This window comes from Strongylocentrotus purpuratus, unplaced genomic scaffold (assembly GCF_000002235.5).
Source record: "Strongylocentrotus purpuratus isolate Spur 01 unplaced genomic scaffold, Spur_5.0 spur5_scaffold_3, whole genome shotgun sequence".
In the NCBI taxonomy this organism is placed as follows: Eukaryota; Metazoa; Echinodermata; class Echinoidea; order Camarodonta; family Strongylocentrotidae; genus Strongylocentrotus; species Strongylocentrotus purpuratus.
The window spans coordinates 35,802,686-35,815,248 of record NW_022145609.1 but is presented as its reverse complement, the minus strand read 5'-3'; the positions used below and the strand labels follow the sequence as shown (position 1 = coordinate 35,815,248).

General features: G+C 38.0%; 1 protein-coding gene across 1 annotated transcript; it reads right to left on the bottom strand.

Annotated features, from left to right (window-relative positions):
- Positions 1 to 4,947: 4,947 nt before the first annotated feature.
- On the bottom strand, positions 4,948 to 7,104 carry LOC115928572. The gene is made up of 3 exons (XM_030995909.1): positions 7,091 to 7,104; positions 5,763 to 6,517; positions 4,948 to 5,657 (listed from the first exon to the last, which is right to left on the bottom strand). The coding sequence occupies exons 1-3, from the start codon at positions 7,102 to 7,104 to the stop codon at positions 4,948 to 4,950; spliced, it is 1,479 nt and encodes a 492-aa protein (XP_030851769.1).
- Positions 7,105 to 12,563: the final 5,459 nt, after the last annotated feature.

Sequence of the window (12,563 nt, the reverse complement as noted above, 5' to 3'; positions counted from 1 at the left end):
TTTTCCACCAGTGAAACCATGAACTTAATTTTTCATTTTACGGTGAAATGCTCACATATATAAGTTCGTCAGACTTTATCGAAATAAATTATTTTCAAGGATTGGCTGCATCTGAGGTGTGTGATCTCATCTAGAACAGATGTTTACACACTAAGACCAACTATGACCACACTACCCCTTAACGCCAATGATCAGTCTATTTACGCTTTGAAGCAGTATAACATTGTTACCTAGGTATTACACTGTTCACATAATTACTGCTTGATGCAGATGTTGTTACCCTCATCATATTTATAGATGCACACATTGTATGCACTACCTCCACTAGGATTATTTCTCCCATTTATGTTATGATGGCTTACATCACGTATACATTGAAGATCTTCAGTTTCCTCCTGGGTGGATGAATGTGCATATTTATCAAGGATTCTAGCTGATGGCGGGGAATTTCATGATGAAAATGTTAGTGTGAACTACAAAAGGAATGTATAAAATGCATATCTTATGTTTGGAAAATATATTACTCATCCCAGGCCTTTTGGAAAAGAAGTGATCGTATTGTATTATCTAGGAGATATATTCAAGGTACTTAAAACAGAAATGGTGCAGGGAAGTGCCTTGAACATGTTGATACCCAACAACCTTTTACAGCTTACATTCCATGTCTCAAAACCCATCGAATTGGAGTTTGCCCCTGTCTGTAAAGCGCTAAGAGACATCGTCGACATAATAAGGGCTATATAGACCCATATTATTATTGTTATTATTGTTATTATTAGAACAACTGCAAAATGGTAGCCCGAGAGCTAAGTTACATTTCAAGTTTTTCAAGCTCAGTTTTAAAAAGCATTTCAACAAGTACAAATAATACACAGTAAAATATATCATAACGTATTACATATTTCATACTTGCAAACAAATTGATGATACAAATAGAATAGATTCGTCACTATTATTATCTTTGTAATCATTGTTAAGTGAGGAATATTCATGTTTTAAATAAAAATTGAGGCTGATTAATTGAGTTTATGACAAGTAAATACTGAAGATTTGTTTGATTTCGAACTGTAATAAAATGCATTGCATAAAATAATTGAATGTCTATTCATAATGCTACTCGATAATGTAATTCAACACAGTCACGCAAAATATAGGATTTATCATAGAAACATAATCAAACAATACTGAAAGAGAGAGAGAGAGTGTCAGGAGGGAAAGATTGAAATAGAGAGTGTAAGTTAGAAAGAAAAACAGGAGGAAATGCGAAAGATGAGAGAGAAAGAGAGAGAGGGGAGTGGTATAAGAAAAATGGAACAACTGGAACTGTGAAGACATGGAGAAGAGGAATGATGATGAAAGTAAACCTTGAATTGAATTGACAAAGGGAAAGCGATTAGAAATTACAGAGTAAATTACAAAGTTTCCTTTACAGAGAAAAACAGTACAATTTACCAATTAGTCCTTTAAAAAAAGATGTAGTATTGCCCTGTGCGACCGACCCAAAAATCTTGGAATCTAACGGTCGGCTTTTTTTGTAAACGTTTTTTAGAGAAAAAAAAATATCAAAGCATTCAAACTGAGAAATATCAGCCAAAGGAGGGTGAAAAAAGGAAGAAAAAAATTCAGACCGACCGACCCATGTTTTGGCACCTAAAGGGCAATATAACATATTTATTTTAGGCTTTATACATGATTAATATAACAAAATCTTATGCTCAAAACTTTAAATATGTAAAGAGATCAAATGTACATGGGAACGTGTGTGACCATAACAGAGTGATTCAGTAGTTAGTCAGTTAAGAAAACGGTTTATCCATTCATTAAAATGTGGATTACTTGCACTCGTTCGTTCGTGTCTCCTTAGATCAAGATTACTGTAATCTTGATCTTCGGAGTAGTAGCTACAACCGGCCGTGTCAGACACGTTGCCCCGGGGTGCGAGATAGGACTCTTGTAGCGTGCCCCCATTTAAAACAATTATACAGTTACAGTTAACAATACATTTAATTAATAGTATGAAACTATTAAAATTACTCTCATGTTACGGGGAAAAATATTGCATATGCATATATTATGAATCAATTGATTTGGTCGATCCAGTTCGATGGCACAAACACGGCACTACTGGACAGAGATCCTAATAATTACAGAGCTTGGTCTTGTTGCTCTGTTCGCCAGCAGTTTAAGGATGTGGAATCCCGCGGCACATTACTCTCAAGAGTTCTAACAAGCCAAGCTTATACAGAGCCTATAATAAGTAATGTCGTACATGTACCACCCACCCGATCGATCAAAAATTCATAACTCATAACTGAAAAAAAGTAAAAAGAAAAGAAAAAACACGAAATGGTAACCATCTAAAATTTCAAAGTTGTGATAAATATCTATAAAGATTTATCAAGCACCAAAAATAAATAATATCATGTTCAAGTAAAGGATATATACACTTGTATTCTTCTTCCGTGTCCTAAATGCTCTGCCAGGCCTTGGCACGCTGGAGAGCCTTCTCATTTAATAATAATAATAATGAACATTTGTATAGCGCCTTTTCTACAAGTAGATACAAAGCGCTTAATTAACATATACAATGAACAATTAACAAAATAGAAAGATGCTTAACAACAGACATGTATGTAACAATATAGGAATGAACAAAATAAAGGGTAAGACAGGTAATAGAAGAGCAAGAACAAGTGCTGGTAAGCGGGCATTAGTTAAACAAGTGTGTTTTGAGGTGTTTTTTGAAAGTCATTAGAGAATCAGCAGTTTGTACAAAATTGGGGAGATTGTTCCATGATTTTGGAGCAGTGGCTATGAATGCCCGCTTACCAGCATTGGTTCGACACCTTGGGGTATCTAAAACTGTACGAGTGTTGGATCTTAGGTTGTAACTGGAGTGCCTAACATGAACGAGATCAGTAAGATATGAGGGAGAGAGATAGTGTAACGACTTAAAGACAAGGGTGGAGGTCTTGAAGAGCACTCGCTGTTGAATAGGAAGCCAATGCAGAGAGTTCAACAAGGGCGTGGTGTGTGTGCTCTTTGGTTGTTTGAAGATGAGGCGTGCAGACTGGTTCTGGAGAAGCTGAAGACGGTGAATGTTCTTTGCTGTTGTGCCACTCAACAAACTGTTACAGTAATCAAGACGAGATAAAACTAAGGCACGGACTGCAGCATGAGTGGTACTTTCGTCAAGATATTTTCTAATCCTGCATAAGTTCCGGATATGATATTTGACAGTCCTGACTACATTTGAGACGTGAACATCTGGCAGCATGAGGTTGTCAAAGACGACGCCAAGAATACGCAGCTTCTTTGACGGTTTAATCACAGTCCCATCATGAAGAGTTAGAGTGAAGTTCTGGAGCAATCGTTGATGGACTTTCGAAGCAAAGACTACTAACTCAGTTTTGTCTTGATTAAGTTTCAATTTGTTGGATGTCATCCACCTGTAGACATCTCTCATTGCATCCCGTAGTCTGCATGCAGCATGATCAACAGAGTCCTGGCTAGAAGGGTCGCATTGTATATACACCTGTATATCGTCGGCGTATACATGATAGCCTATGCCATGACTGTAAAGGATATCAGATACAGGTTTCGAGTAGAGCGTAAAGAGCAGCGGGCCCATCACCGATCCTTGCGGGACACCGAACTCCAACCTGGTGTCTAGTGATTTCACTCCTCTGATTCGCACATGTGATAGTCGGTTGCTCAGGTATGATCTAAACCAGTGCAGTGCTGTGCCAGAGACACCATATTCATCCCGAAGCCTTGTCAGCAAGATCGTGTGGTCAAGAGTGTCAAATGCAGATGACATATCTAGCGACAGTAGAATGACGCATTTCCGATCATCCAGAGCACATAGGATATCATTCTGAAGACTCACCAATGCAGTCTCAGTACTGTGATTTTTCCTATATGCAGACTGTTTAGGATCACCAAGGCTGTTGTCTTCCAAGTAGTTGGCTAACTGTGATGAGACGACTCTTTCCATAAGCTTGGCTACAAACCTTATGTTCGAAATGGGCCTGTAGTTTTTCATTCTTTCTTTGTCAAGTCCTGGCTTCTTCAAGACTGGTGTCACAGATGCAACACCTAGAGATGATGGAAAATCGCCTGATGCCAACGATGCGTTGATGATATGCTGCCACCAGGTCTTCCAGGCAGCATTGGTCGATTAGGAGTGGACATCTTAATATGTGTGACATGGATTGCACGGATGTTCCACACTCGCAGTTGGTGTCAGTGTCGTCAGTAATTCCCCATTTATTCATGTTGTATTTACATCGCCCCACACCTGTGCGAAGCCTATTGAGGGACTTCCACGTCTTCCAATCACATCTATGGCCAGGGGGCAGCTGTTCCTTGGTCTGGATTGGTAGCTTTTCATGGTTGTTTGTTTTTAGAACGTTTCACTTCCCACAAGATCACTCTGGTTGAATGAGGAGGTTGTGACAGTGGCTGGACTGTATGAAGGAAGCTTTTCCTTGACTTCAGGCGGGTAGGGGCCGGTTGATGCGAGTAAAGGGGATGGCGGGTGTCCTCAACTTGTCTGCTGCGTTCAGTCCTACTTGCAACTGTTCTGCGGACATCGGATGGAGCAATGCCGGCCAGGGAGTGCAAGCTGTCCACATTCGTGGGCTTGAGGCAGCCAGTGATGCATCTGCAGCTGTCGTTGAGTGCTGCATCAACTTTCTTTGTATGGGATGATCTTCCCCATACAGGGCAGGCATATTCTGCTGCAGAGTAACACAACGCAAGAGCAGTTGACCTCAGCGTGGAGGAATTGGCACCCCAGGATGAGTTTGCCAGTTTCCGTAGTAGGTTGTTCCTTGTCCCAACTTTACCCTTCACCTTTTGAACATGCTGTTTGTATGAAAGGGTTCGGTCAAGTGTTATTCCAAGGTAGACAGGGTGATCGCAGTGTTTCAATGAGACATCGTTCTATTTCAGGGACAGCTTCTTCCCAGCATTGTAGTTGCGGAGATGGAACAAGCTAACCTGGGTCTTGGCAGGGTTAGCCTTCAGATGGTTGTTGTTGTAGTAGTCTGTCAGGTTGTTTAGGGCTGATGAAAGAGTGGTTTCTATCTTGTCTATGTGGGAATTCTGGGCTGCTATGCCAAGGTCATCAGCATAGATGAAGCTTCTTGTCCCTGGGTACACTGGCTGGTCGTTGGTGTAAACATTAAATAGGACAGGAGCAAGTACGCTGCCCTGAGGTAGACCATTCTTTTGTTTCCTCCATCTGCTGCGCTTCCCGTTAAGTTCAACATAAAAGCGTCTATTTTCCAGGAGCATTTGAATAAGCTTAGTCAGATGGGAGTCCTTTGTCATGGTATAGAGCTTGTCGAGAAGTATACGGTGGTTAACAGTGTCGTAGGCAGCTGTCAGGTCGACGAACACAACTCCAGTCGGTTCATTCTTCTCGAAACCATCCTCGATGTGCTGGGTTAGATTTAGCACTTGGCCAGTGCACGATCTTCCAGGCCGGAAACCTGCTTGCTCTGGTATCAGGTGTTGTTCTGTGACTGGCCCCAGTCTGTTCAGGATGAGGCGCTCAAAGAGCTTGAAGAGGTGGCACAACAGAGAGATTGGTATGTAGCTCTTTGCTTCGTTAGGGTCTTTCCCTGGCTTGAGGATAGCAATCACACGGGCTTTCCGCCAGATTTTAGGAAGTTGGGAGAGGGTTACGCAGTTATCGAACAGAGAGAGCAGTCATTCCTGTGTATTGTGCCCAAAATGTTTGATCTGTTCTGTACGTATGTCATCAAGACCAGCTGCCTTGCCATTCTTAAGGGAGTCGATAGCCGTCTGGAGTTCCAAGTTGTCAAAGTACCAGGTAGATTCTGTGTCAACCTGTGGCCAAGGATTCCTTTTGTGGCGTTTCTTGTGTGCCGATTTGCCATTCAGGAGAAGTTGGTGGGCAACCTGATCTGCAGTAACATTAGAATGGGGTGTAGACTTCCTGGGATCGTTACTGATTTTCTTAATGGTAGACCAAGCTCTCTTACTGTTGTGCGTCATATCAACACCCTCAATGAGATCTTGCCAAGACTTCCTCCGTTCTTCTGATATTGCTGCCATGAGGAGCTCACCTGCACTCAAGGTTTCCTCTGAAAAGGGGTCTTCCTCGTAGGGTTTTATGTACTCCTTGTACATCAAGGCACTTTCAGCTGATAATCCAGGTATGTAGTTTTCCCTACATCCACGTGGAATGTGCTTCCTGGATATCTCCTGTACAGTCCGGACGAATTGGTCGTAGTTTGCCGGGACTGGGTCAAGATCAGATAAAGCTTCATCTAGATCGATGGCGAACTTCTCCCAGTCAGCTTTACAAAAATTGAAACGGCGTCGAAGGGGAACTCTCTGAGGTACCACAGCAGCAGTAATGTCAACGATTATTGGTCTGTGTTGTGAATGTGGTATTGGCTCTAGGACTCTCTTCTTGGTTTGGCATGATATTCGTTCACTTGTAAAGGATAGGTCTGGATTATAACCTTTCTTCCATCGACAGCTATTGAAGGAATGGGGGAGCTTAGCATCATGGATTAGGTCAAGATGATGTGCCTCTGCCCAGCAAGGTCATCATCCTCATTTGTTTCCTCGTATCCCCACGAGGTGCTATGGCTGTTAAAATCTCCAATAATAACATTAACAAGGTCATAGTCGAAAGATTGAGGTTCAGTAAAGGCACTAATCTTTATAAATTGATTAGTATACGGTAGAGGAGTACCACCAAAGCAAGAGAAGGCATTCAATTTGAATAAGAGTTATGGATTCGGACAGGAATCAAGGGAATGTATGCGTTGTTCAGTAACCTGGTGAAATATATGGCACTGGGCTTTTCCTGTAACGTTCTGTTTTGGACTTTGGTTCTATACGAAAACGTGATTTATGTGTGTTTCTTGTGCAGGCGGTTAGTTCAAACCAGTTTGATAATGGTAATTCTTGATATCAAGAAATAGGAATAAATGTTAAAACGACTTGCCATAGACACGTTTGATCAGTGGACGTTCACGTCGTTCTCGTCCACTCAATCTAAAAGTCTCTATTGATAGGGCATTTGGATAGGATGCGTAATATATACCTAGCAAGTAGCATAATTCTTAATGCCCGTTTTTGAACGTTTTCGATAATGTTGGACAGGGCGATGGCCAATGCTCCGTTCCAGGCAGGGCAGACATACTCGCGGAGTGGTCTTACAAATCCTATGTAAACTGTAACGAGGTAGTTGGTTGTACGAATGATTCTGAGATCGAGCATACTATTCATTCGCACCTGAAACGTTCTATTTAAAAGAAATGATTTTATTCATGACACTGTGGTCCGAATTCACAAAGGAGGTTTGTCGACAAACCTAGATTTATGTGCGTCATATGACGCGTTTCGACGCGTTTTTACAAACCAAGGTGTCATATGACGCGTTTTGACGCGTTTTTATCATACGCCTTTTCAAAATCTATAAAAAGGGATGACATGTTCTCTATTGGCCATAGCTTTTGTTATGTCCGTGTCTAGACGTATGAGATGGTCTAAAGTATTTCTCACTGTCTTAAAACCACCATGCATGGGGTTCATATCAATACTTTCAAACGACCAGTTTAACCGGTATTAGTATCAATCTTTCCATTATTTTGCAATGTACTGAAATGCGAGCTAAAGGGCGTTATGATGAGGGATTGGAAGGTTTCAAATCCTGTTTTGGAATTGGTACAAGGATTGCATGCACCCGTTGAAGTGGATTTTAAGTCTTTGTCCATATTCTATTTAATAAATTTAGGAGAGTGAGCTGAGAAGTGCTGGGTCGCTCAGAAATCATAGACAAAGTAATCTCATCTTGTCCTGGGGAAGAATTGTTTGACCTTGCGATTGCAGTTTAAAGTTCGTGAATGAAGAAGGGCTCGTCTATTAATGTATTCAATGTGGATTCATCAAGTTCCTTATTCAGACTGGATTCCATTTGAGACAGTTTTTGTTGAGACATGTTTGGATTTTTCACTTGACTCAGCAAATATTTTTGCAAGGAGGTTTGGCTTCTCCTTATCATCTGATATTTCTACGTTATTAGTGGTCGACAAAACATGTATTTCTTTTTTTCAAGGTTGATTTATATCAATTTATTTTACGATTCTTTTTGCACACAATTCCTGTCGGGGTAAAACGATTTATTTTGGTAAATAGGTCTAGGAATGTTGATAAATCCAGCGTACTATTGTGTAGGCATGGCGTACAGTAGCGTAGTGTTGCGTAAAAATGCGTTATTTCTGCGTCTGGTGTCTACGCCGAAAGTACGCGTCCGTCTCCTGTACACCTTTGCGTCCCTCAGCGTATAGTTACGTAGGCCATCGTAGGGCAGCGTATATGCTCGGCGTAGTCGGTACGAAACACTACGCAACTCTGCGTATGGCCCGGTGTGAAACCCGCTATAGGCTATTGGTTTGCACAGAGTTTCATTTACACTCAATCGAGATGGATTGACGGATTGAATCCCTTCCTGACCAGTTTGATCTTATAATTGGGCCTGTTTAACTGTCCATATAGCTGTCACTCTCGACTCGGGTGTGAAAAAGGTAGCCTGTTGCTACTTTCAGAACAATTCCGAATAGGCCGATGTACTGTCATATTCAAATTGTATGCATATTTTTTAAACAAAGGTTGTTCTTGACAACCTCAAAGCTTGCCAAAGATTGCAAAAGATTGCCCGATATAGCAACAAGCAATGTATGCATACTCGATTCACAGTAGTTCATTCATTGATAACAGGTTAATCAAATTACTCGTCAATAGGTTCCCATGGAGGAAACATCCACAAATAAATGAATGTGGTATTAAACCAGTCTATACCGTATAGGACGTTATATCATAGTGCAATATGTTATGATATAAGGAATAATATTAATGCGACTATACCATTTTCCAATCAAATGCTTATTGGTGAGTATTATTGTGTGTGTTGTTGTTGTTGTTTCTTGCCTCATTATACGATTTGTTTTATATTCAAATCTTACAAATCAATAGAACATTAATCATACACGAATTACACAGAATACAACTACCATAACAAATCCAATTTACACACATCAGTCAAATTTTCAAATGAATTTCAACACTTCTTTTGGTAAGTCATTTTTTCATTTTGTTTGTATTGCTTCCTTTTTTGTGAAGTTGAAATTATTTCCATTATTTTTCTGATTTCTCTTTCAAACAAGTGTTTTTTAATAAATAATCTCGTTTATCTTTCAATTCTGTTTTGCGTTCCAAAATAGCTTCATGCCTACTAGTACAGAATGCTACGGTCAGAAAGAATTACACTGGAAATTACATGGTATTTTGAATTAAGTTCAAGATGCTAATCGTGCCTTGTTTGCACATTGCAAACCTCTTTTGCAATATACTCACATGAATAAGAAAAGGCTTGTTTAGATTTATGTATTATTATCATTACTATCATCGCTAAAATGATATTTTTAGATCAGATTCGTCAGACTTTTTATTTCGTTATCTTCATACCACAGGTAAAAAGTGGCAATGATGCGACACCCGCTATTTATGACGATCGCCCTCAGCGGCCTGTAGAGCGAGCTGTTTCTGGATAGAAAAGTGATCAAATACCTATTTTTATCTCTAACTATCTATTTTTATCTCTTCCTGAACCAAAATTAGAAATTATGAAAGATATCAATCGACCTTGTTTCGAATTTATATGGCATGGCAAACGTGATAAAATAAGAGGGAAACAAATGGGCCAATTGTACAATGAAGGTGGGGTTAAATTTACTGACATTTTTATGCATTCTCAATCACTTAAGATATCATGGATAAAAAGATTTATTTGTTCTGAAAGTTTCACTCTTCATATGTTCCAATCATTCTTACCTCCATCGTATACATCTCTTCAGTTATTCATGGGGACTGAATATTACAAAGAATTAGCCACTACAATGCGCAACCCATTTTGGGAAGAGGTATTATCAGCCTTTCAGACCTTACTCAATTCACTATGATATTGCATGTCAACCCCTTTGGAATAACCCTAAAATAAAAGTTAATAATAACGTAATTTATTATAAGTCTTGGTGCGCTAAGGGGGTACGTTTTGTTAACGATGTTTTAAAAACAGATCGATCATTTCTTTCATATTTCGATTTTCAACGTAAATACTATGTACATGTAAACTTTCTTCAATATTATGGCTTTTGTCATGCTATTCGAATTGTTTTTAATAAAAATGTCATACCAAAGGTCATTGAACCTACATGTATCATCCCGGAAGCATTGTTATTAATAATAAAAATGAAAAAGGGTTGTGCACATATATACCGTTATTTATTGAAGCATAAGATAAAGGAATGTAAAAGTCTACAAAGTGGAAACAGGAGTTTGACCTTGACAATATTGTATTGTGTTCGTATTATCTTTTTCCCTTTAAATCAACTGTCGATGTTAACATGAGGTGGTTTCAGTTCAAATTACTGAATAGAATTCTTTATATGAAATATGCTTTGTTAAGATTTAAATCAGTTACAAACTTATGTACATTCTGTAATAACAGTCTAGAAACGATTAAAAAAAAAGGTTTTGTTACTGTATTCATTCAAACGAAATATGGTCTAAACTTGAGTATTGGTTGTCCCGTAATAATTTGCTTATTAAGTTTAGAAATCAAAATAAGTTGTTTGGGTTTCACGGTAATAATAATAACAGTGCCCTAAACTGTATTATGATTATAGTCAGGATAGACATTTTTGCAGCCAAATGCAAACAGTGTTTGCCAGTTTTTGAAAACATAATATCAGTGATAAAGTGTTATTATGACATGGAAAGGTATATATGTGAAACAAATCTGAAAGAAAAGAAATTCATGAAAAAGTGGTTACTTTTTGCAAAGTGTTTCTGATTGTTTATTTATTCTAAAATCATTTTGCCAACTAAATCTGTGATTATTTTTTTTTTAAAGTGAACTTTAATTTTTAACTGATATCTATAAATATATTTTCTTATCATATTTTGAACGGCCAAGAATATTATTTTGAAATTCTGCATGTAAAAGTCAATTCTTGTATACATAATAATGTGAACGATATTATTTAATAAAGGATCCCTGTGGAAGGGGACAAAATATTATTTTTGTTTAAATAAAAATATATATATATAAAGGCGACTATATTATGTCACCGGTAAATGACCTGAGTTGGTATCATTACTACTAGATTGACGTCATTGGTTTTCTTATAATATTGGAGTTTCTTCTTGGTTTTGTTAATAGTATTCTATATTTTCCGTTGTATATGTAGATTAGGCAGTAAATCATTCGCGAGGAAGATCTAAGGGAATGATCATTTATATCACCTATACTTGAAAAGGAAAATTTATCAATGATATTCAAGGAGGTTCAGTACATCCAGAATTAATTTACGGAGGGTAAGGGGTAGGAGAAAAATGAGGTTAACATGCTTTATATTTGTAACAAGGATCCAATTACGTCCCTTCGATCTACCAAAAATACCTCATTCTGTAGAAAATGATATAATACTTTGTTTTAAACATTGTTATATAACAAAATAAGAGACGCAGGGATGTGGTTTGTAGGCATTATATAAAAAATTAAGTGCATGGAAGGTGTAAGTTTCCAGAGTGAGGCCAAATTAGTTGCATGCTAGAAATATGTATAAATGTATTGTCTGATGTAATATATCTTTTTGGCGGGGTTTTCCCCTCGGTGTAGATCAACCATTACCTTTTCACATCGCAAGCTGTATCTCCTAGTGGTTTTCCCTAAAGTATTTTTGTTTATCAAGCCCTACTTGACATTCCAAAGAATGGCATCTCTTGTCACCCTGTTTAATTCAATAAAGACGTTTTTTTTTGTATTGTTCAAAGGTGCTGTCAAAAACAATGTTTTACTTTTCACATTAGAATACAACCAAAATATCAATATCGAGATACAGGTTACTTCATCGAAAATTACATCACTCTTTATACAACAATCTTTTTGCAAATTGTGTTTTTTCAATATCCTTGAACTGCTTGTTTGTATTTTAATGTATATATGTTTTTTAAACTGTAAATTAATATAAAGACTATACTCGAAATGAAATAAAGGCCATGCAACCTGCACACGACTGTAGATTGTATTAGGCTCTTTTTTTAATTGACCTAGTTGTTTGTATATATATATATACATTTTTCTTCGCATTTGGGCAAAACAATTTAATCAGGGCGATGGGAGAATGACATAATTGTAACGTTTGTACAAAACACCCATTTATATGACAGAAGTGCCTTGTTCTAAAGAAGAACTAGGTTGGGGTTATAAACATGGATTGAACTTAGCGACGGAGTGCAAGAGGCAGGTGGTCAACGGGTAATTGAGTTTGAGTTTGAGTTTGAGTTTTATTAACAACAACAAAAATAATACAAGTAAAACAACACGTATCAAGCATGATTACATAAAAAATATAACACAAGATAAATAACATTACACGTTAAAGATAAACATTGTTTTACAAAGTATGTTATATACAAATGAAGTAAAGGATTATGCATGTGTATACTTTTGT